Here is a 21,916-nt window from a genome sequence, read left to right on the forward strand (position 1 = left end):
CATGTGTGCCCTTGGCTGTCCGTGTATAATCCCTCTCTACGCCTTGGCAGCCAACTCCTTCTCAATGTCGGCCTTCAAGTCCTCGGGCTTCTTGGTGCTCGCCCAGCGGCCCTTGACCTTGCCATCACGGCCCACCAGGAACTTTTCAAAGTTCCACTTGACGCGCCTCAAGCCCATGAGGCCGGGTTTCTCGTTCTTGAGCCATTCGAAAGCCGGGTCTGCTTTGTCGCCGTTGACCTGTTGGGTGCGGTGGTGGTTAGAAAAAAGCGTTCATACTCGTCATGGTGTAGCGAGAAAAGTGATATGATATAGGGGGAGGCGAGACGGAGGGGGTGTAACTAACGTCGACCTTGCCCAAGATGGGGAACGACACGCCATAGTTCAGCTGGCAGAACTCCTGGATCTCATCGTTGGAGCCCGGGTCCTGGCCGCCAAACTGGTTGCAGGGGAACCCGATGATTTCAAAGTCGTTGGGATGTGCGGCTTTCAGGTCCTTGTAGAGCTTCTCCAGACCGGCGAATTGCGGGGTGAAGCCGCATTTCGACGCCGTGTTTACGATGAGGACGACTTTGCCGTTGAGCTTGTTGAGGTCGTAGGTGCTGCCGCGCTCTGTGGAGGGTGTGTGTGGTTAGCTTGACTGCTGCTGCGATGTGGGAGGGGAGGGATGCAGGAACGGGGTATTGCACATGACTCTACAGGGACGAAGAATGGCTTCTCTACGCTGCTGTGAGAAAGAAGGGACGTACTGTCTTTGGGCTTGAAGTCGTAAAAGCTCGTTGCGGAGGCCATGCTTGCGAACGGTGCTTTGCTAGTCCTCTGTAGCGGGACTGCTGTATATCGCCTAGGTGCGTAGTAGTAGGATCGAGTAGTAGAAGTAGTGGACGCAAGGTTCAAATTGCGAAAAAGTCGGATAGGGTGTCGGTTGTGTTGTGAAAGCAGTCTCAGATTGATATGCGTCGCGATGCGTAGCGGGGCAGTGTTCGCCGCTGGTAGTAGCATGACAACTTATGTCATGTGAAACCTCGCGCTTGCCCTGCAGAAAAACGGCAGCGTTGCTGGGAGCGGTGGCGAGGCCCGGCCAGTCGCGGGAGGATGACAAACTAGCAACTGCTATTGCTGCGATTGCTTACTCCCAACTTGCTTTCTAGCATCCTCGGCCTGCACGGAGGATGACGTAGCCCACGCCGCTTTGCTCGATTGGGCGCGCGATGCGATGAAACCTTACCTGCTCCCTCTCGGCCCCTGATCTGTTTTGGGTCAGGGCTGATAATTTGGAATGGCAAGTTTGAAGTCGGCCGAGGGCCACCAGATTTGCAGTGAGATGAGGTGAGCGAACATATTCAGTATCACAAATCAGACAGGCCTAGACTGGGAAGACTTCGACAGAGGAAAGATTTTTAATCAGCGGTCACATGCTGCCATGGTACGAAGCAAGGTGTTGAAAAAACGATACCTATATACTAATGACTAAATACAAAGAACATCCCCACCAATCACCACCCTCCTGCGACCAGCGGAGAAGGCAGCGGTGATGGCGTACAAGATTGACCTCTCTCCCCCTGGTCATCTCTACAACTTTTATAAGTCCAAATCCAAAACTCCATCTCTACATACGAGATATAACATCAATACAATAATCTTAGTAGTCTGATCAATTTGATACATCAACCAAAACTCATGCCAATTCCCTTGCAATGAGTGAGGACCGTAGTCCATCTACCCTCACGGGGGTGCTCGCCATGGAGGCGAACGAAAGGTCCTTTGGTATCCGAGTCCGCGGCTGGGACATGTCCTTGGTAGGTATCCTTGGCTAATAAGAGATCCATCCGGTATCTGGAAGTGTGGGTCCTCATCCGCGTGGTATGCGGGCATCCAGGCAGCCATAAAAGAGCGCAAAAAGCAAACAACTATATGTTGTCCATAGGGAAGTGGTCGAGAGTAAAACCGGGTGTCATGGCAAACCTTCATCAGGTGTCATAGAGGCCGAGTCCACTAGACATTCGCTCTTCAGCCGCCGAACGCCTCCCTGTACTTGGTGCAGATGTCGTGCAGACCCACGACCTCCTTGGTGAGTTGGATATCGTCCCTGAGATCGCTAGGGCCACTGAGGTTTGTCAAGATGCTGATGATGTGCTGCTTCTTGCTCAAGAATTCTTGTGTGAGGCCGTCCCGTCGTTGCTGGCGTTGCTGCTCGGCAGACAGCTTCACGACCTTCTGTCGCTTCTCACTGACATCCTCGGTTGAGGCCTTTCGCTTGCGGCTCGTCGGCTTGCGTAGAGCCTGACCCTGCATGGTGGGAGGCGAGGGTTCTGTAGTAGGGCCTTCGTATTGGTGCACCCGCTTCATGTGGTCAAAGAGGTTGTAGCGACGGGGGAAGCCGTGGCCTAGCACCGCCCGCTCGCAGTCTCGGAAGTGGCATAGATGAGGCCTCGCACCGTGACCATGCATGCCATGGGCTTCCCGTTCATGGCGGAGAAGGCAAGCAGTAGAAGAGAACTGGACGCCAACACACGTCTTCTTGTTGCACCGGAAGGGCTTCAGGTGAGAATCCACATACTTGTCGTAGTTGCACTTGAGCGACGTTGCCTTGTGGTTGCATCCGGGCTTACCCTCCTCAGGGCAGCGGTATTTGCCGTCCTTGTCTGGCAGTTGTTGGTACAAGGCATGGCTGCGGGCGACTTTAGTGCGTTCCTCCTCTAGCTTGGTCTCAGCGGCCTCGGATTGAGACATGATCTCCTCGTTATCATCTAGTGACTGAGGAATGGACGCTGAAGTGGTATCCTCGTTCTCGTTCCTTGAATCCTGTTAGCTAACGTTTCAACATGCTCGTTGACCAACTCACCTTGAATCTAGGAGCCGTGATTGATCGTATTCTACGGTGTGATGAGGGAAGTGGATGCTAGCTGTGCTGGTGGGCGTTGCTACGAATGCACCGAAAGTGGCATCGTGAGCAGAGGCTCTTCGCGAATCATCTTGAATGGTATATGAGGATGAGCTCCGTACAACTGTTGGGCGCTCTGAGGTTTCGAAGGAAGCACCGTTCCATTGTCGCTGAGATGAAGTCGTAGCGTCAAACATCATGTCGTGGGATGTTTGGCCGTTGGGATATGTTGTGAAGTTGTACGGATGGCTTTGGAATTGTGCATCTGTGGTGACCCACGGTGACGACATGCTAACAGCAGACGAAGGTGTGAATCGGGGGATATTCGTGGTCGAGTATAGAGAGAAATCCTGTCCAGCAGAGTAATTAGCATACACGGTAGATCCTTCCGAGGCTTCCCAGGCTCCGGAGGGGTGTTGCATTTGGCTGAGATCCACGGCTTGGTCCGGGAATGCGTTGTAGCTGTCAGCACTCAGTGATGGCGAATATATATCACTGTTGACGAATTGGTTGCTCATCCGACTCCTGGTATCCTGAGAGTGACCATCAGGCTTCCTGGCTCCGCGCCGGCTGGCGCCATTCTGGCTTTGGTATGCGCTGTCCATGCTGCACTCCGAAGCAGTGTCCTTTAATTCGAAGAATTCTGGGGTGTGCATGTCCTGGAGATCTGATGTGAAAGGGAAGTCCTGTACGGAAACGACGGGCGTCGGAATGTCCTTTCTCCACTCGGTAATGTTTGAAATCAACGGTGGTGAGTCGAAGAAAGAGTCGCTGAAGACCAGGGTTAGTGCCGAAACAACAACGCAGCAAACCTCAAAGCAAAACAAGATGGTTGACAAAAGAGAGCGCCATGTTAGTAAGACCCGAGAAGAACCAGAGAAGGACCTGTGAGAAACCATGAGTTAGCCAAACGACGCTGAGATGAGCTAGATAGGAGGCAAGGAGCACGCACCTGAGTAGAGTGAGTGGCGTGAACGCCAGTCGTGACTTGACGGAAGGCTTGCCGAATCCTATAGCGGTGCTGTGAATACGTAGGTCCTTGTGTTCCTCCGGAGAAAACATCCTGGGGGTTCCAGTGGCAGGCAGATCCTATCCAGGCAAAGGTAAAACAGACGCGTGTAACAGGCCAGAACAATGGAAAGAGCAGTACAATTGGTCCAGGACTCCTCACAGCCTTCATTGAGCACACCGCAAGTTAGTTTCGCGATCAAAGGAGCGAAGAGGATAGGCAGATTGAGCCTATGGTACGTACTTGGTATCCCTCCAAATAGCTCCAAATCAATCTCCAAGTCGTGGTCGACCTAAATTAGCATCCTCGGGTGATTCCAGTTAAATCCTTTGTGGCTGTTCTGCTTGGGGGTGTCCTCTAAAGCTAGGCCCGGGGGTACGGAAGTTCCTAGGTGGATTGTGTGCAGTGATACTACCAGTCGTGTGTCGCTTGGCGCCGTCGAACAAGAACATAATTGAACGACTTTGCCAGGAGATGCCTACGTTGTCCTCACGGCGATGCAGGATAGCATGTCGACGTCGATCACGGTCCATAACGAAGTGCGAAGTTGCGCTTGTGACTAGCGAAGTTCTACCCGTGTGTTCATCGACTATTCGACAGCTTTACAGCTTGAGCTTTACAACTTGAGCTTTGAACTCGGCGCTTCGAGGCTGTTGAGTCTACAAGCACCGCATGGGCAGCACGGCCGACTGTTCGATTCCGGGGCGGGAATAGTCCAGAGGGTCCTTCAGACATCCGGCTAGTGGTAAACAGAACGAAAGTGGCCTTCAATTGATCCTGTCCCTGGTTGGAAACACCTGTGGGTTTTCTCCTGTGGAATCCATTGGGACCTGTGGAGCCAGGCTGCTAAGGCGACAAGACAGAAAACAACAGACAGTGAAGGGAAACATGATGTCGAGAATACAGGATGTCGCAACAGTGTAAAGAAAGAAAAACGCGCAAATTCAAGCAAAACGATTTGGGGGGAAATCGTTGGGCAGTAAGTACCTGGATGGGGCTCCGTCTGGGCTCCGAAATGTCATCCTGAGCGAGGGCTCTTGATTGTCTGTTGAACTTGTTGGTGGGTGCTGGTAGTCGTCGCAAGAATTGTGCGTCGATGAAGTGATGTCGTGATGGCGATTGTCGTCGAGTGTGTGTGTGTGTTGTGTTGTGGTGTTGGGGAGGGAGGGAGGAAACGAGCGAGGGGAGAGGAGGGTGCGGGCGGCAAGAGTGCTGACCGGTTGGTGGCTTAGTGTTGCCAACGCATCCAAGAGCGTGGGGCCATCTCCCACGAGTAAAATCCTGTTGCAGTCCTTCGGCGGTTCCAAAAACCAATTGGCCAAAATCGCGCACCTTTGGGATGGGACGGCCGCTCTTATCACCCTGCGTCGAGCCTGTCAACGTCACGGAGGGGCCACCCTCGGCGGCTTTAGACACATCCTGACAGGTCCTGACAAGTCACAGTGGGAGGGACAGTCTCCCCGTGAGCAAAACCCAGAGGTCGCTTGCATTAAGTGGGCATCTAAACTGATTTGTCGTCCAGGATTGCGACTTTAGGAAAGATCCTCGCGACCGTGTCCTGGGATCGCGGCTTGACAGCGCCGCCAAACCTGCAGAGTTTGATACATGTGCGGCCGAGCGTGCACCAGCTCGAATTCGTTTTTCGTCTGCGCCCAAGGATCAGCGACCAGGACGCCTGCAGTGGTGCTGTTCGCAGATTGTTGCAGGACAGGAGCGGACGCATGGACGGCAATCAAACGCTGAGCCTCGCACACGAAGCTCGCAATATCTGTTGATTGATACGATCAACTGTCTTCCCTTGAGCCGTCTTACTTGCACGCTCAAGTACATGCTCCCCTACCGAGTCTCAGTGATATTACGTTGGCTGTGTGTGCATATTGATAACGCCACATGACAGAATGACGGCAGCACTTGCAGACTTCACAGTGATACAGAGTTACAGCGACGGAGACTTCGAGAACGTTTTTGTTACACATGGTGCGTCGGCGGCTGCGCGTGGGAACCGTGTACAACATATGTTCTTAGATATCGAACAACCGAGACGTCTATCGAACAATGGCTTTGTTCCCTACCTAAACGAGCTACGGACCTATCGGACCCACCTTGTGACACAATGCCCTCCACGTCCAAAAATTTCAGTGTGCATTCTGTGTTCTCGTTAGATCATGTTCCATACGACGAGTGCAAGCGAGGAGACGGTGTTTATTTGGAGATCAGATAGGAGCGAAAGACGTTTGCTGTTTGGTTCCTCAATTGGTCGTAGACCATCAGATGAACTATGCTTATGTATGTGGTATCATCACAAAAAAGGGCGGCTGGTGTTGAAGACAAGGGAGACTAACATACCTTTAATTGCTACTGCCGTGTCTCAGCAGCTACAGAGCCCACGCAACCTATAGGGTAAGTAGAGTTTCGCTGCAACTGGCGAGGTAGGCAGTGCATGCGACGACGCGAACCGCAGCATGCACCATCTCATCTTGGAGCAAGGACTCGGGAATGCGAAATGCCACTGAGGTGCGTGGGTTTCGGCCGGGTTTTCTTGGAGCCGGGAGATGGGCAGTACCTGTCAATCTTCTCCGACAACAGCAGGGTTGATGCCCAATCTCAGGGGGCCCGAAAAGAACTGCACTCGCTCGTGCCTGCCGAGGGCTGCATCCTGTACGTCTCAGTGATCGACTTGCCGTGTACTGAGAAGATTTTCGTGTTGCTGGACGCCTTTGCAGCGCCTCGTGAGGGACTAAGGAGCGTAGGCATGAGGAGCGACAAACTTTACGAAGAGGTTTTCGCTAACCGGGTATACCTCGGCAATCCCAATATGGTAGAGCGCATTCCTTAGTCATCTCCATGATGTCACATCTCTGGACCATGCGTCCACCTTTCCACTTCGCTCCATGACGATCGCGGAGCGATCAACAGGGCTTTGTGCAACCGACGAGAAGGAGAAGCCCGGAACCATTCAATTGTGACATCAATGCAGCTCTGAATACTTCGTCGGGACTCGATTTGACTCTTTGATGTGGAGCATGGCGACATCATCCACAATCTCATCACCACGCTTCAGCCGTCAACGTCAAGCACGGCGTAAGTACAGCGCGGACTAGGATTAGGAGCTCATCATGAAACACGCCGTCAAATACCCCTGAATTAACTTTACTTGCGACTCTTCATATTCAACCGGAGCAAGCAGCGCACGGCATCTCCCGAACTCGCGCTACGTCCTCAAAGGCTAGCACGATCGACTTCCATCTACCCACATATTTGCGGTTCTACGGTCTAGCCTGGTGTTCTTAGCTGGCAATACTCTCGATTTACACGTCGCGGTCATGTACACTGTTCAGGGTCCTGTCAGATCCATCAGAGCCATCATGACTGTCAATCTAGATCGCGGTCACGCCTTTTCTTTCAGCACCAGTTACGTCGAGTGCGTATCATTATGAACAAGTTCATTCGTCAGATGCCAGCCGCAGCCAGTAATATTTAGGCAAATAAGGAATGGCGTTGTTCTTCTCATTCATGTCATTGTTACCACTTCTCGGGGTCCATGATGCACAATCAGAATGCGGGGGAGCTTCAGTCCCTTGCTGATTGGCACGATCACATATCGTTTGACCGTTTGCGTAATGCTCACCTGAGCGGCCAGCTCAGCTCGAGAGGGGTTCATATCACTCTTGTTCTCCTACAATCCGTCTGGAATCATTGACGCTCACAATTCACTCTGAACCCTACTAAGAAAACTACATCCACGTTATCAACTCTCTATCTTTCCAACAATGCCTTCTCCGTTCCACCAGAAGTACTCATCCCAAAGTCACAAGATCTTTGGAGACACCACCACACCAGCTATGCCAGAGGGACCCAAGCAGGAAGCTGATCGACGAGCATCGGACTCCTCAGTGAATTCTGCTTCTTCTCCCACTGAACGCCGCAGGGTACATAGCTCAGGTCCAACTATGCATGGTCCGCGACATCCGGTATACTGACTTTACATAGTCGTCGGCCGCACAGCGATTTGGAAATCTTGAGAATCTTAAGCGTCCCCAAGATGAACAGCACACCAACAGGAGGCAGTCCCTGCAAGATTCATATGGAAAGGTTGGATTCTTGGGTTCCATGTGGAATAAGTAAGTACATATCATGGCGTCATGGTTTCGTGCTAATCGATCACAGCTTTACGCGTGGTCCGGCAGTCCAACCTAAATCTCAGCCTCAGCAGCCAAAGGAGCCCCGAGACACGACTACGCTGAGGGGCTAGTTCCCTTTGATATCTATTGATGCCACCGGAGATTTGAGAGACTCGGTGTTTGTAAGGCGAAGATCGACATTGATACCTTTATTGGAAGGAGCCAAATTGGACTCGTCTTGTAGTAGTTGGTATGTATCATAGGCAAATGGCGCTACTGTTGAGTTCTGGGCTATTCTCAGATGTATCGTAGTTATCACATTAATGAGTTAACGAACAAGACCACACTATCCCAAATGTCTCTTGATGATGTTATCACGTGAGGGAACGAAGCTTAGACCAACGCGGGGAAGTCGCACTCCGCCGCGGTTGGCCAGCGCGATGAGTGACGTTGACGAGCCGCCAAATCCAGCAGGACACTTGGCCCGTCAATCACAGTTCGACGCAGCAAGGCGGCCAAAAGAATATCTTCAATCGAGCAGGAGACAACCCGAGTATTCAACAAGACTGTTACTCTCACCAACCTTTGCCGCGAGTGTTAACGTCACCAAATCCATCTTCTCGAATATCCAACGAAAGCGTCTACACCTCTTACTCGACTCGCGCATACAAGGAGCAAGTTCCAATCTTCAATCTCAGGACCTAGAAATGGCCAATAGAACGCGTTCACCAACCGGCTACACAGACCCGACGGCCATTAATCTCAACCGGCTGCTATCGAGACTTGAACACATAATATTAGCAGAGCCATCGCCGCAGCTGAGAAAGTCAAGTTACGAGCGGGCGCGCGTCAATGCTGTAAGCCTCTCACTGCTCCATTGAACCTGTAGCTATATAGTTCTCTTCAAACTGTATCTATGGTAGCATGCCTTCACGTTTCTGACTCGGAATACAGAACATCGAGCACGCGCGCACACTTCTACTCAATCTTGAACACTCCGCGTCCACCTTGCCCTCCAAATCCAAGAAGACTGCAGTCCAAAAAGACCTCCAGCAAAAGCGGGAGCTTATCAAGCAACTCAACCAACGGATATACGAGCTGAACCAGCTCGACGATGAAGAGTCTGAAGAGTCGGTAGACTCAGACGAGGAGGACGAAGACCAGTTCCCCTCATACGCACCGCGGGTAAAGGCAGATGCGGGCAGAGATATCACAGCGTCAGAAGGACAGGGCAATGAAGCATTTCAGAATGCAGCACAAGGTCTTGCATCACAACTACGGAAAAGAGGCAAAGCGGAAGAGGCTCAGGGCGCACAAACAGCGAGCGGGAACTCGCTGTTCCCTTCGAGACCCACAACGACGACAGGCGATCCTTCACTCGCGCACACAGAAGGGCGACTCTCGCACGATCGCTCCGAGCAAGAATCGCTGACAACGAGCCTTCTCGAAATGGCCAAACAGTTGAAGCAGCAGTCGATAAACTTTGGCAACACGTTGGAAGGTGATAAGGGTGTACTTGACCGGGCTGTCTCCGGTTTGGATAAAAACACGATGGGCATGGATGCCGCCAGCAAAAGGATGGGCACGTTGCGGCGGATGACTGAGGGCAAGGGCTGGTGGGCACGCTTGAAGCTCTACGGCATGATTGCTGGGCTTTGGTTGATCGCATTTCTGATTGTGTTCGTCGGGCCGAAGATTCGGTTCTAAGTCATACTTTTGAAATTGCGCAAGCAGGACTCTGGATGGTGCCTGAGCTTCCCAGCCGCATTTGAGCAACAGTGGTAGGAATCATGACAGACCCCTACAAAGTAGATATCCGCAACATTATTGAAGCAATAGGACACACAGCCACATACATAGAAATGGCGCAGTCACGTCGAGTTCAATTCAGCTCATACTACACAGTCTCGTGCGGCAATAGACCCAGTCTCAGCTAGCTTTGTACAAGCTCACAATCTAGACTCGTAGGTGCCCCGGCCTTCTCCGCTCAGCCTTAAAGCGACTCCATCCCCGATTGCTTGGCATCGATCATAAATCCTCGACGTACGCCGAGAAACATCAATACCACGACATCCATCCTTCACATTCATTCCGTTAGAATTATTTGGTGTCGCGACAACATGGCCACCGAATCGTTCCAGTTGGGCTCGCGCTGTACGTCAATACCCCCGAGTACTCCCTGAACCATTCACGGCGCATCGCTTTATGCTATCCCCAGACTTCCAATTGACACCTCACAGCACTCAATCATGCCTCCGCCGACACAGAAGCTGAGTACGACCGCCTCCGTGGCCTCGCCCGCCAAGAAGCCGCGAAGCGCGGCTCCTGCTTCGACCGCGCGCACCAAGCCTACGAATCAGGCGACGGGCAGCGCGCCCATGAGCTCTCTGAGGAGGGAAAAGGCCACGCGCAGAAGATGGAGCAATACAATCGCCAAGCGCGCGACTATATTTTCCGCGAGAACAACGCTGACGGTCGCGTCGCCGGGGATACCATTGACTTGCACGGTCTTTTCGTCGAAGAGGCGGAGGATGTGTTGGAGGAGAGGATCAAAGCAGCACGGCAGCGGGGAGAGAGCCACCTGCATGTGATTGTGGGGCGAGGAAACCACAGCACGAACCATGTGCAGAAGATTAAACCGCGCGTAGAGCAGGTGTGTCGCGAGCTTGGTCTACAGTACAAGACCGAGGAGAATGAGGGCAGGATTTTTGTTAACCTGCAGGGCGGTGCCGTGCATGAGATGCCACCGATGCCCAACTATGGCGGATATCCTGGCGGGCAGCAACAGCACGGCGGACAGCATCATGGTGGGCAGCAACATGGTGGGCAGCAGCACGGTGGTCAACAGCATGGTGGCCAACAGAACCAGAATGGTGATATTGAGCAGATGGTCAAGAAGGGCCTGCCAAAGCTGTTCAAGATGCTCAAGTGCTGTACGGTCATGTAAGGGGTCGAAGGAGTCGTTGGATTCGGTGTAATTGGAGAAGAGATGATACCCAGAGATCGACCTCTAGTTGTAATACATATAGCGCGATATGTAAGTGTATATTTGTTATTGAAAGCTTTGCGCAGCAGCCGCCTGATTGTGAGCAAGAAGATGGAACATAGACGGCCGGTAGAGCAAACTCTTGTCAAATGCGAAATGGTGCTTCTTTTGAATCCCGACTCTTTTGTCTAGCAATGCATACCGATGATAAAATGGTCTTTGATGCCAAAGGAAAGTATCTTGCATAAATAGTATCAGACAAAGACCATGTCCTATTCAAGAAGAGTCAAAGTTGGAACTATCCCGCTTGGATGGGAGCATTGCCTGACTTGATTGATATCGTAGGCTGAAACATTTCGATCGTTGTCAACTAGAGCTCAAAGCCACTACGAGAGACAGAACTAGACGAATCGCGCTCACTCATGCTACCGACTGTTTCCGCGTACCTGCGTAATACACCTCTCATCCAACTCATCTACCGCTGCGTATCAACAAGGGTGCATGTCTCCAGTCGATCGGCAACGTGGGTGCTGTTGATGGTACCTCGTTGACTTTGCATTCAACTCTATAACTCAGCCGTATACCTATGAGTAACAGATAATTGTAGCAGCCTTCGCAGCAAGTTCACTCCTTGCTCTTCCCCACTTGACTCACAGGTGACAAGAAGACCAATGGAAGAACTTGGAATATAGCTGCGTGCATGCTAGCTAGCATTAGCCGGATTATATTGGTGGGATGTTTCCTAGGGCGTGACGAACCGACAGTACTACTTTGATGCAGGAGAGACGCCGTCCAGGGTTATTGGCGACTCATGATACGGTTTTGAACCAGAACTTAGGCGTAAGGAGTGGCCGTACAAGACACTGTTCACCCTTACTGATCTTCGGCGGACACAGGTCGCAAGATCAGGATTATCTTCCTAAAAGAACAAAGAACAGCTTGAAACGTGCCAGCCACTGTGTTGAAGGCATATTCACTCCTATCTATGAATGAAAGATAGTATAGTTGACGAGAAGAAGCGTGAAATGAGCAGATGGGCTGCTGATCTGAGGGGTCATCCAAAAACGCAGTACCTAGCGTTAGCCGATGGTAGAAGGAAAGAATAAGACGAAGTATATGTCAATAGCCTCCTCTATCGTTTCCCGGAGACTTCAGGTTTAGATGGAGAACAGTGTCTTTGATACCAATGTTGTGCGATTCGAACGCGCTTGTCAGGTTGCAGGACCTATCGAAAACATGGCTCCAATGAAGGGTTGCGGATGACCGGTCCTTTATGCTGGGAATATTTGGACGCACATATTGACAGAGGCGGGGTACACAATGCTAGTACCAGGGGCCAAGCAGGTACGTACCCAACAAGATGAGTTGAAGTGTGACGTAGTCAGAAGTCTCCAATTGTAAATGGTCCCAATCACGGGTTATAGTAGCTCGGTGCTATCAGTATCCGAAAAAGGACCCTCAACTAATAGCATGTCGTTGCACGAGCCTTTATACATGCCTTGAACGTGCTCAGAATGCACCTGAAAATGTTCATTTCAGCAGGTGGTATGAAGGGATCAATTCGTCATTACCTCGATTGTCCTCGAGTGGGTGTCGTCAGATATCCGTAGAAGGAATTTTAACTGTGTACAGCTGTGTTGATCTTCTGAGTGACGTTACATACTTCCACGTGAGTACTCCCATGCTGCAAGGAAGGATGCAGCGTGGCAGTCGACTGGATCGCATGACCTATTTCATCCTGTGCGCATTTCGGGCCTTCGATGGGTCGCCTCGCGCTCTCCCGCGGAGTGGGTCAGCTGTAGGTTACTGTAGTGCTGGTTGGATTTTAGTGCAAGGCGTTCAACCTCAGATTCCCGCGGTTGTGAAGTACCCCAAGCATTTGAGGGAACACGACTCTTCAATCTCCCGGTTATGGGAGCGTTTTCATCTCGATGACCTGGCTCTCGGAAGGAGGCTTCCTGGGACGATTTTGCCGGGGACGATCTACGTTGTACATAGACCGGCAACTGAAGGTGGGAGCGCGACCCCTTGGGAGGTACTCGCGATGACGTTGTCGGGTAGGAGGCGTGTGACTATAGAAGCGCCAGCGATTCGCAGAATTTCATTTACCAGGTTGACCGCTGTGAACGCAATGAATGGATGAAGTTGTTGTAGTGATGGTGGCTTGTGACCTCGCGGGTAGGGTTGCCCGCAGCACATCGCTGTGCTAACCGCTTCTGGTGGCAGAGGCCAAGAGCCGCCCGTAAAGAAACAGAAGAAGCGTTAGGTAATAATCCACGGCTGAAACTCGGGCAAGTCTTTCGTGGTTCGTGTAAAGTCTATGGAACTCTGAATAATCTCGCAGCTTTCTATACTCGACGATTGACACTATGCCGCCATTTTATCTCGTCTCACTTGCTCCAGGTTTCGAAGGCGTACTACTACTGTACCTGGATCGTTCCCGAGGCCAAGACGGTCATTTACCCCGCAAATGCCAGCTGGTCGCCAAAACCTACTAATCTCAGGGATCACCTTCCTGCCATGCAAAGTAGATCATGGCAGCAGGCAGCCAACCACTACCATCCGGCGCCGGATTAACAGTTACGCCCGACCACATGTACCCTCCCTTTTCATCCAGTCCTTCTCCAAACACCCAATTTGGCAGGCCTAGTGTACCCCGAGCGCCCATCAACCCGCCCTGTTGTTGCTCGGCAGATTAAAATGAATGCACTCGTGACGACCTGTAAGATCAACGCCGTCCCGATCGAGTCCCTGCTGCACTATGAAATCCAGCTTACCACGCGGACCAATGCTCGCGATATTGATGATGATGATGATGATGATGATGAGCGAAAGCAAGGGCTAAGAACCTTGTTTAGTCAACTATATAGGGCAGTTGGTCGTCTCCAACAGCAATGGCTCCCAACCTATTATTCCCGTCATGCCCGCGCCCGTAACATTCCTACAGGGCTGGCTGCTCCTGTTTTCTAGCTTCCTTCATCCGGGAAGCTCAGTACCGCTCAAAAGGGCTGACCCCTGCCCGGGGTACAGGGCTAGCAATGTCCAGCGCTCGGATAGCAGGTTTACGGCGGATCTGACGTTGGCTGGGACGGAATGCAACATCTATAGTCAAGACTTGCACAGCTTGACGTTCTTGGCAGAATGGCAGACAGGTATGTTTGCATTCCCTCATTCTCACGTGCCTCGTACGCATATTAGATTACTGTTGGTGGTCTCAACAATAAACTTGTGTAGGCGAGGTTCCGGCTTCTGTGTCGGCTAACGCATTGCCCTACCGCGCAATATACATCGAACAGCTTGCTAACGGTGTTAAGACTCACGTCTCCATATTATCATATCCGACAAGGATGAGCAAGTATACCAAGTACCCGATTTCGTCGTCCCGCGGCCATCGGGGTCGGTCAGCTCCAACGCGGCCCTACTCGATGTGTCTATAGAAGAAGAGCCATTCACATTCACCGTCACACGAAAAAGCAACGGCGAGGAAATCTTCTCGACAAAAGGCTCCAACCTCGTATTCGAAACGCAGTATTGGCGACTAAGAACTTCCCTACCCAACAACCCGTCGCTGTATGGTCTAGGCGAACATACCGACTCCTTACGATTGCCTACCTCTAACTATGTCCGGACTATGTGGGCGCGCGATGCCGGCGCCGTGCCCCAGAACTCCAACTTATATGGCACCCATCCAGTCTACTACGAACAGCGGGCAGGTTCTGGCAATTCGCACGGTGTGCTTCTATTGAATAGCAATGGTATGGATATCAAAATCAACAATGATAATGGCCAATACCTGGAGTACAACGTAGTAGGTGGAGTCATCGACCTTTACTTTTTGGCCGGTCCAGGTCCACTCGACGTTGCTCGCGAGTACAGCGAAATCACGCAGAAAGCGGCCATGATGCCGTACTGGGGTCTGGGCTTTCATCAATGCCGTTTTGGATATAAGAGCGTCGAAGAAGTTGCGGCTGTGGTGGCGAACTACCGCAAGGCCAAAATCCCCCTAGAGACGATGTGGACAGGTAAATCCGTTTTACAGAAACAGTAGTGCTACGTTACTGACATATATAGATATTGATTACATGGACAAGTACAAGGTCTTTACTTTAGGAGAGAAGTTCCCACTTGACGGTATGCGAAGTTTGGTCAAAGACCTACATGGAAACGACCAGCATTATATTGTCATGGTGGATCCAGGTGGGTGTTACTAATCATTTGCAACCGAGACCTATCACTAAGCCTGTTAGCTGTTGCTGCTCAAGACTACGACGCCTATAACAATGGCGTATCCAAGAACGTCTTTCTGAAGAAGGCTGACGGCAGTGTCTATAAGGGAAGAGTGTGGCCTGGCGTGACTGCTTTCCCAGACTGGTTCCACGAGAACACGCAAGGCTACTGGGACAGCGAGTTTGCTACGTTCTTCGATGCCGATACTGGGGTCGATATTGATGCCTTGTGGATCGACATGAACGAACCATCGAACTTCTGCAATTTCCCATGCGACAACCCGGAGGTTCAAACAAACAGCGAAACTCTGATTGCATCACGATTTTTCGCCCCGCGTGCTGCCACACCTGAAGTAGTTACTCCTCAGGTTGAAGTTCGCGTTCTTGCTCCTCGTCAGGAGGGTGGCAAAAAGAAAGGGCTCCCCGGACGCAATCTTCTCGACCCCTCGTATAAGATCAAGAACGCGTATGGTATCTTGAGCAACAAAACTGCGAATACAGACCTCATACATCAAGGTGGCTGGGCCGAGTACGACACTCACAATTTGTAGGTCTGACGCAACGTTTTATAGCAAGGAGACTCACATGTATCAGGTACGGCACGATGATGAGCAGCGCAAACCGAAAAACCATGCTCAAGCGACGACCCGACAAGCGCCCTATGGTTATCACGCGCAGCACCTTTGTCGGGGCTGGAAGCTATGTGGGCCATTGGTTGGGTGACAATGTCTCAGCATGGGACCAATACCTCGCGTCTATCCGCCATTTACTCCAATTTGTGTCTTTTTTCCAAGTACCCATGGTGAGTGCTCGATTAGAAAAACCCAAATATAGAGAAGCTGATATGATGCAGGTCGGCGCTGATGTGTGTGGATTCCTCGAGAGTACCAACGAGCACCTCTGCGCTCGCTGGACAGTTCTAGGAGCTTTCTATCCTTTCTATAGGAACCACAACGTCGACGGCGCTACCCCCCAGGAAGCGTACCGCTGGGAGTCAGTAGCTGCAGCGGCGAGGAAGGCCATTGATATTCGATACCGTCTTCTCGATTACATTTATACCGCTATGCATAAGCAGACTGTAGACGGAACTCCCATGCTTGCACCCCTGTGGTAAGTTACCCGTAGCCGACTGGCGTAGGGATAATTTATCTGATCACACTTTAGGATGTACTACCCTTCTGACGCCAACACTCTCGCCATCGAAACGCAATTCTTGTACGGCTCTTCCTTGCTCATCAACCCCGTTGTTCAGGAGTCTTCCACCTCAGTATCCTTCTACCTTCCCAACGACGTCTGGTACGATTTTGCCACACTCAAACCCGTTCCAGGTTCAGGCACAACAATCACTTACTCCGGCGTGTCCGATACTGATATTCCCATCCTTGTGCGTGGAGGCTCTATCATCCCCCTACGTGTGAAGAGCGCGATGACAACGAAGGCGCTGAGAGACCAGGACTTTGAGTTGCTTGTGGCACCTGACAAGAACGGGAATGCACAGGGGACGTTGTATCTTGATGATGGGGAGAGTCTTGTGCAGAGTGGCACCAGTGAGATCAGCTTCAGTTGGAACGGAAATACGATCAAGATGGGGGGTTCGTTTGGATTCGGGACCCGTGTTGGAGTGAAGAGTGTTACCGTGCTGGATAATGAAGGCGCACAGAAGTATGACTTGAATGAAGGTTTAGATGGGCCATGGGAGCACAAGGTGGCGGATTTGAAGAAGTCGTGAGTTTGGTGGATGGAGCTGTGCCATCGGTTTTCTTTGCATCGCTGCATATGCATCTTGTTTTGAGTTTATTACGAGTAGTCGATTGTCTGTAGATGAATCTCTCTTTATGGATTCATCCGCAAAACCGCCCGACAATAAGCAGTCGGAGGGACAAGGTCACTATTGAGACAGAGCTATCAAGTGCTGGTTCCGACCTAGATGCATCGAGGTATTGCTGTTTCGTATTTGAAACCTGGCCTTCCGAGGAGCTGATGTAGATGCTCACCGACAAGTGCAACGAAGACTGCCGCATCATGTTTACACCGTTGAAAGGCGTTCAGAGACATGTCTCAGAGCTGGTGAAGAAGCCAGGAGTTATAGAGAGTATTGCAAGTGGGTGGATGAGCTGGCGCAACGCAGGAGATATAGGCCATTAAGGTCCATTCGGCCCTTTAACGTTTCACTACGACTGCCAGCACTCTGTTCCTGCCGCACCGCCCGCAGAAGCGAGGAGGAGAGGAAAGAGTGTGGTGTGAGTGGCCATCCTCGGTAGCCGCCACAAGCGTGATAGAAATTTACGGATGTTAATCGGGAAAGATCGTCGATCGCCCAGCATCGTGCTTCTTTGTGTTTGTCGTCGTCTCGTCATACGAGTCCCGCCAGTCAGTCCGTCCCGCTGTTAGGGCCAGAGGAACTCGTACGCGTTGAATCTCCATGGCTGGCAAACCAAAAGAAGTGCCAGAGCTACCAACGCCCCCTGCGGCTTTCGACAACCACCATAACAACGCCCTAGAAGACGCCGCGTTTAAGGAGCTGGACAGCATCAGCCTCCGTGAAATATGGGATCAAGATTCGCGCCCAACGTTCCTCGTGGATCTGGACCCCGACTATGTTATAGGCGATAAAAAGGTGATTCGGCCTATCTTCTGCAACACGGCATTGAGGCAGCATGACCAACTGCTGGACAGTGTCACTGGCGCGACCGAGGACATAGTGGCACCTGGTAGCGACGCGACGACGTACGCGGATTTCCGAATTTGGGCGACTGGTGTGAGCAGGTTCAACGATTCAAAGGACGTCTTTCCTCTTACTCTGCAATATCGAAATTTACTCTGGACTGGCTCGACTATCCAACATAGATGGCGTATCATCTCTGGCAATGCGCTTTTTCACACCTCGGATATTCCTAGAAAGACCTTGCGATCTGTGCCTCTTACCAGGCCGAAACTAGAGAGACACAGCTCGAAATCGCCAAATGCTGCTCCACCAAGAGCCCATGCTTTGGCAGTGGCGATTCCTAATGTACAGCAGTCCGAAACCCCTTCTGTTACCCCCAGCAGGAATTCCAGCAAGTATACTACTGGCGGCAGTTCATCTGTGACGCTGGCAACACCTGAAAGCGCTGTTCCTGATTGGACTGTTCCCAATCCTGTTGGCGCTCTGCCAGAACATATCGCATTTGCAAGGAGAGTGGACTGGGCAAGCACACCCTTGGGGCCTATGCACAAATGGTCGCTTCAATTCCGCGAGGTTGTCAATTTGCTGATGCGCAATCCACATCCTGCCGCACTTTTCTGGGGCGAGGAATTAACCATGGTTTACAATGAGGCCTACAAAACCGAAGTTGCTGGCAACAAGCATCCTGATCTGATGGGTACTGGATTTAGTGGGCCCTTCTCCGAAATGTGGGACAGCGTCGGCCCTACCATCCGCGAGTGTGCACGAACAGGCCATAGTGTGCGAAGGGAGGATGATCCACTTCCAATCGAGCGCTATGGATACCTTGAAGAGACCTTTTTCTCTTGGTCTTTTGTACCGATATTCGGGGGCACAGATCGCATACTGGGCTTTTACAATGCTCCTTTCGAAACCACACATCAGACAATCAGTAGTAGGCGAATGCAGATGCTTCGGCATCTCGGCGAGTGTCTGAATGCGACACGAACAGTCAAGCAGTTCTGGAGACGGGTTCTTGATGGCCTAGAGCATAGTCATTATGACGTACCCTTTGCACTACTTTATTCAATAGTCGACGCCGACGACGCTGATACAGTTTCTCATTCTTCCGACAGTACTATATCCCTGAAGTCTTGTCTTTTGGAAGGCTCCATTGGCATACCCAAGGGCCATCCCGCATCACCACAGAAGCTTGACCTCAAACAAAGTCAAGAGGGCTTCATTCCAGCATTCAGGGAGTTAGTAACGTCCATATATGACTTGCCTGTGAGATATATGCTGACTTCGTATTTAGAGCCATGCGTACTCGAGAACCAACTACGCTACAAACGAGAGACGGAACGTTGCCAGAGTTGTTACTAGAGGGTATTGAATGGAGAGGTTACGGCGACCCGTGCAAAGAAGCAATTATTTTTCCGGTTCGACCGACGAATGGCGACAATATATGCGCTTTTCTGCTAATCGGCATTAACCCACGTAGAGCTTACGACGATGCATACAAGACTTTCGCGGCTATGCTCAACAGGCAGCTAGCTACTTCATTGGCATCGGTCCTCCTTTTCGAGGATGAGATCCGTCGCAATAGAGATGCGGCGGAACACGCAGCTTTGCAAAGAGAGCAATTGTCCCACCAGTTGGAGCTTCAGAGCAGTCGCATGCGACGAATGACGGAACTTTCTCCTCTTGGCATGTACTTGTTCGACCCAGAGGGCCGCTTGCTCGAGGCGAATGATCGATATTACGAGATGACGGGCCATCCCAGGGAGGTCGAATTTGAACTATCTTTCCTAACTACAGTAGCAGACGAGAGTGTTTCAGTTGCACGGGATATGTGGGATGAAATGATGAGCACGTTCAAAGCGTCAACGCGTGAGATACAGCTAAACAACCCAAAGGCTCAGCCTCGGGATTTGAGCGGCGAGCCCATTGAATATTGGGTTCTTGCATCCTCGATACCCGAGATTGGCCTTGGAGGTGAGCTCGTCAGCATAATGGGCTCCATTGCCGATATCTCGCAAATCAAATGGGCACAGGGGATCCAGGAGAGAAGAATACGAGAAGCGGAAGAAACTAAACGACAGCAGAACGAGTTCATCGACATCACCTCACATGAGATGCGCAACCCTCTCTCAGCTATTCTCCTTTGCGCAGACGACATCAGGGATACCTTGACAGAGCACACTTTCCATGGCGACGACCAAGAAGTAATTACAGAGTGTGTCGAGGCCGCGAATAACATTGCTCTATGTGTACAGCATCAAAAGTCGATTGTAGACGACATTCTCACGGTCTCGAAACTCGATTCAAACCTGCTGCTCATCGCTCCTGTTCCAGCACAGCCGGTCGTAGTGGTCAAGCGCGCAATCGCCATGTTCAAGCCAGAGGTACAAGCCAAGGATATTCAGTTCATCTTTGTGCCGCACGAAACTCTCCATCAACTCGACATTGACTGGATTTTGCTGGACCCGAGTAGACTCCTCCAGATCATTATCAACTTGATCACCAATGCAATCAAATTTACTGCAAACTCCTCCAAGCGCTCAATATCGGTCCACTTAAGTGCATCGCTAGATCAGCCCGACCTGTCTGCCAAGGGTTTCCAATTTGTTCCAAGCAGGGGAGTACCGACCAATATCACAGAAGGAGAGGGCTGGGGCTCAGGACAACAAATATATTTACGTATTGAGGTCGAGGATACCGGCTGCGGACTCACAGCGGAAGAGAAGGAGCTGCTGTTTGAGCGATTTGCTCAAGCTTCGCCACGTACTCATGCACACTATGGCGGAAGCGGCCTCGGACTCTTCATCTCAAGACAACTCGCCGAGCTCCATGGCGGTCGAATTGGCGTCTCTTCCGAAGCCGGCATCGGCAGCACCTTCGGATTCTTTCTCCAGTGCAAGCGCATGATCTCCGAAGACCGCCCACCCCTCCTTCACACCCACTCCCTGCCATCTCATACCCTCGAACACGCCGAGTCGTCCCGAAAACTTGTCGCCGCTGAGGTATCTAGCAACGGTCTCAACGCGCCCGAGCTAGTGCCATCACCCTCAGACCTCAAGAAGCTACACATCCTTATAGTGGAGGATAATCTCGTGAACCAAAAAGTACTGTCCAAACAACTTACAAAATCCGGCTGTATTGTCAGTACAGCAGACAACGGCCTGCTGGCTCTCGATCACCTTGTCAAAACATGCTACCACACTCCCTCTGGAATCCCGCTGTCGGTAGTCCTCATGGACCTTGAGATGCCGGAGATGGATGGTCTGACATGCTGCAAACGAATAAGGGACATGGAAAGGGATGGCGCGCTGATTGACCACGTCCCGATCATCGCGGTAACGGCAAATGTCAGGGGGGAGCAGATAGCGTCCGCGAAAGAATCAGGCATGGATGACGTGGTTAGCAAGCCATTTAGGATTCCGGAATTGCTTGCGAAGATACGGGGGTTATTGGAGAGATTTGATGAGACTTGAAGAATTGAAGAGCGATGATAATCAGCGAAAAGGACTTGGTCAATAGTCAAAGGATGATAGACGGAGTTGTATGCGCTTTGCAGGTGTTTTGAGCATTTTTGATAGACTTTGTAGCTTGGCATACCCTTTGTTTACACTCGTTGAAGCGGCTCTTTGGGCGTTGGGTAAATAAGAGGGCAAATAATACACTATGTAGATGTTAGATATAGATTTCGCATATCTCCTTTAAAACACTCAGTATCTGATGACGGATGTCACATCAAGCCAGTGCCGAAACAGTGTCATGCATACATGTCAAGCCCTCCAGCGCTAGTGTGAAGCCGTGTTATGCTTCTTCGAGATCTACATAAGATAACGATTATCGTACATTCGTACCACATGCAATAATATCAAATCTTACTAGATGAGATAGTTGTGTGTTCACAGTGATGAAGGAAAGGAGAACCAAGCTTGACGATGCAAAGTCAACACACTTTACTTACGAGAGTCTTGATTGCGTCGCTAGTATCGATGAAAGGGATGACCTTCATGGCACTCAGCAAAGTCTACATCGAG

General features: G+C 51.2%; 9 protein-coding genes across 9 annotated transcripts; 7 read left to right on the top strand and 2 right to left on the bottom strand.

The window, feature by feature from the left end:
- Positions 1–36: 36 nt before the first annotated feature.
- Positions 37–789, bottom strand: K460DRAFT_278105 (glutathione peroxidase 1; the record flags this gene model as incomplete). The annotated part of the gene is made up of 3 exons (XM_040928225.1): positions 37–237; positions 344–609; positions 747–789. 3 exons carry the CDS (start codon positions 787–789, stop codon positions 37–39), a joined length of 510 nt encoding a protein of 169 aa, XP_040792072.1.
- A 1,218-nt stretch (positions 790–2,007) lies between these two features.
- K460DRAFT_279188 (uncharacterized protein) lies at positions 2,008–3,780 on the bottom strand (the record flags this gene model as incomplete). Its single annotated transcript, XM_040928311.1, has 2 exons — positions 2,008–2,794; positions 2,843–3,780. 2 exons carry the CDS (start codon positions 3,778–3,780, stop codon positions 2,008–2,010), a joined length of 1,725 nt encoding a protein of 574 aa, XP_040792073.1.
- A 1,222-nt stretch (positions 3,781–5,002) lies between these two features.
- K460DRAFT_354349 (uncharacterized protein) lies at positions 5,003–6,726 on the top strand (the record flags this gene model as incomplete). The annotated part of the gene is made up of 5 exons (XM_040931781.1): positions 5,003–5,023; positions 5,413–5,756; positions 5,788–5,867; positions 6,263–6,290; positions 6,324–6,726. 5 exons carry the CDS (start codon positions 5,003–5,005, stop codon positions 6,724–6,726), a joined length of 876 nt encoding a protein of 291 aa, XP_040792074.1.
- Positions 6,727–7,552: 826 nt separating this feature from the next.
- K460DRAFT_365409 (uncharacterized protein) lies at positions 7,553–8,351 on the top strand. Its single transcript, XM_040933170.1, has 3 exons — positions 7,553–7,819; positions 7,881–8,011; positions 8,058–8,351. The coding sequence occupies exons 1-3, from the start codon at positions 7,661–7,663 to the stop codon at positions 8,140–8,142; spliced, it is 375 nt and encodes a 124-aa protein (XP_040792075.1). The 5' UTR covers positions 7,553–7,660; the 3' UTR covers positions 8,143–8,351.
- A 124-nt stretch (positions 8,352–8,475) lies between these two features.
- K460DRAFT_385304 (uncharacterized protein) lies at positions 8,476–10,165 on the top strand. The gene is made up of 2 exons (XM_040935533.1): positions 8,476–8,868; positions 8,966–10,165. The coding sequence occupies exons 1-2, from the start codon at positions 8,719–8,721 to the stop codon at positions 9,716–9,718; spliced, it is 903 nt and encodes a 300-aa protein (XP_040792076.1). The 5' UTR covers positions 8,476–8,718; the 3' UTR covers positions 9,719–10,165.
- Positions 10,132–11,940, top strand: K460DRAFT_376126 (DUF1771-domain-containing protein; the record flags this gene model as incomplete). Its single annotated transcript, XM_040934843.1, has 3 exons — positions 10,132–10,165; positions 10,252–10,818; positions 11,936–11,940. 3 exons carry the CDS (start codon positions 10,132–10,134, stop codon positions 11,938–11,940), a joined length of 606 nt encoding a protein of 201 aa, XP_040792077.1.
- A 377-nt stretch (positions 11,941–12,317) lies between these two features.
- K460DRAFT_354352 (uncharacterized protein) lies at positions 12,318–13,574 on the top strand (the record flags this gene model as incomplete). Its single annotated transcript, XM_040931782.1, has 4 exons — positions 12,318–12,341; positions 12,511–12,542; positions 12,630–13,054; positions 13,180–13,574. The coding sequence occupies 4 exons, from the start codon at positions 12,318–12,320 to the stop codon at positions 13,572–13,574; spliced, it is 876 nt and encodes a 291-aa protein (XP_040792078.1).
- Positions 13,575–13,917: 343 nt separating this feature from the next.
- On the top strand, positions 13,918–16,952 carry K460DRAFT_331579 (glycoside hydrolase family 31 protein; the record flags this gene model as incomplete). The annotated part of the gene is made up of 7 exons (XM_040930803.1): positions 13,918–14,149; positions 14,312–15,019; positions 15,069–15,194; positions 15,245–15,770; positions 15,818–16,025; positions 16,077–16,333; positions 16,388–16,952. 7 exons carry the CDS (start codon positions 13,918–13,920, stop codon positions 16,950–16,952), a joined length of 2,622 nt encoding a protein of 873 aa, XP_040792079.1.
- Positions 16,953–17,582: 630 nt separating this feature from the next.
- On the top strand, positions 17,583–21,597 carry K460DRAFT_331581 (putative histidine kinase HHK16p). The gene is made up of 2 exons (XM_040930804.1): positions 17,583–19,126; positions 19,183–21,597. The coding sequence occupies exons 1-2, from the start codon at positions 17,646–17,648 to the stop codon at positions 21,359–21,361; spliced, it is 3,660 nt and encodes a 1,219-aa protein (XP_040792080.1). The 5' UTR covers positions 17,583–17,645; the 3' UTR covers positions 21,362–21,597.
- Positions 21,598–21,916: the final 319 nt, after the last annotated feature.

Source organism: Cucurbitaria berberidis (assembly GCF_010015615.1).
Source record: "Cucurbitaria berberidis CBS 394.84 unplaced genomic scaffold K460scaffold_2, whole genome shotgun sequence".
Taxonomy (NCBI): Eukaryota; Fungi; Ascomycota; class Dothideomycetes; order Pleosporales; family Cucurbitariaceae; genus Cucurbitaria; species Cucurbitaria berberidis.

Bases quoted from the DNA above. Each gene is read 5' to 3' on its own strand.
- K460DRAFT_365409 (XM_040933170.1), top strand. From the start codon at position 7,661: ATGCCTTCTCCGTTCCACCAGAAGTACTCATCCCAAAGTCACAAGATC. The intron at 7,820-7,880 runs GTACATAGCTCA...GACTTTACATAG, and splicing joins CTCCCACTGAACGCCGCAGG to TCGTCGGCCGCACAGCGATT. The intron at 8,012-8,057 runs GTAAGTACATAT...AATCGATCACAG, and splicing joins TTGGGTTCCATGTGGAATAA to CTTTACGCGTGGTCCGGCAG.
- K460DRAFT_385304 (XM_040935533.1), top strand. From the start codon at position 8,719: ATGGCCAATAGAACGCGTTCACCAACCGGCTACACAGACCCGACGGCC. The intron at 8,869-8,965 runs GTAAGCCTCTCA...CTCGGAATACAG, and splicing joins AGCGGGCGCGCGTCAATGCT to AACATCGAGCACGCGCGCAC.
- K460DRAFT_331581 (XM_040930804.1), top strand. From the start codon at position 17,646: ATGGCTGGCAAACCAAAAGAAGTGCCAGAGCTACCAACGCCCCCTGCG. The intron at 19,127-19,182 runs GTTAGTAACGTC...CTTCGTATTTAG, and splicing joins TTCATTCCAGCATTCAGGGA to AGCCATGCGTACTCGAGAAC.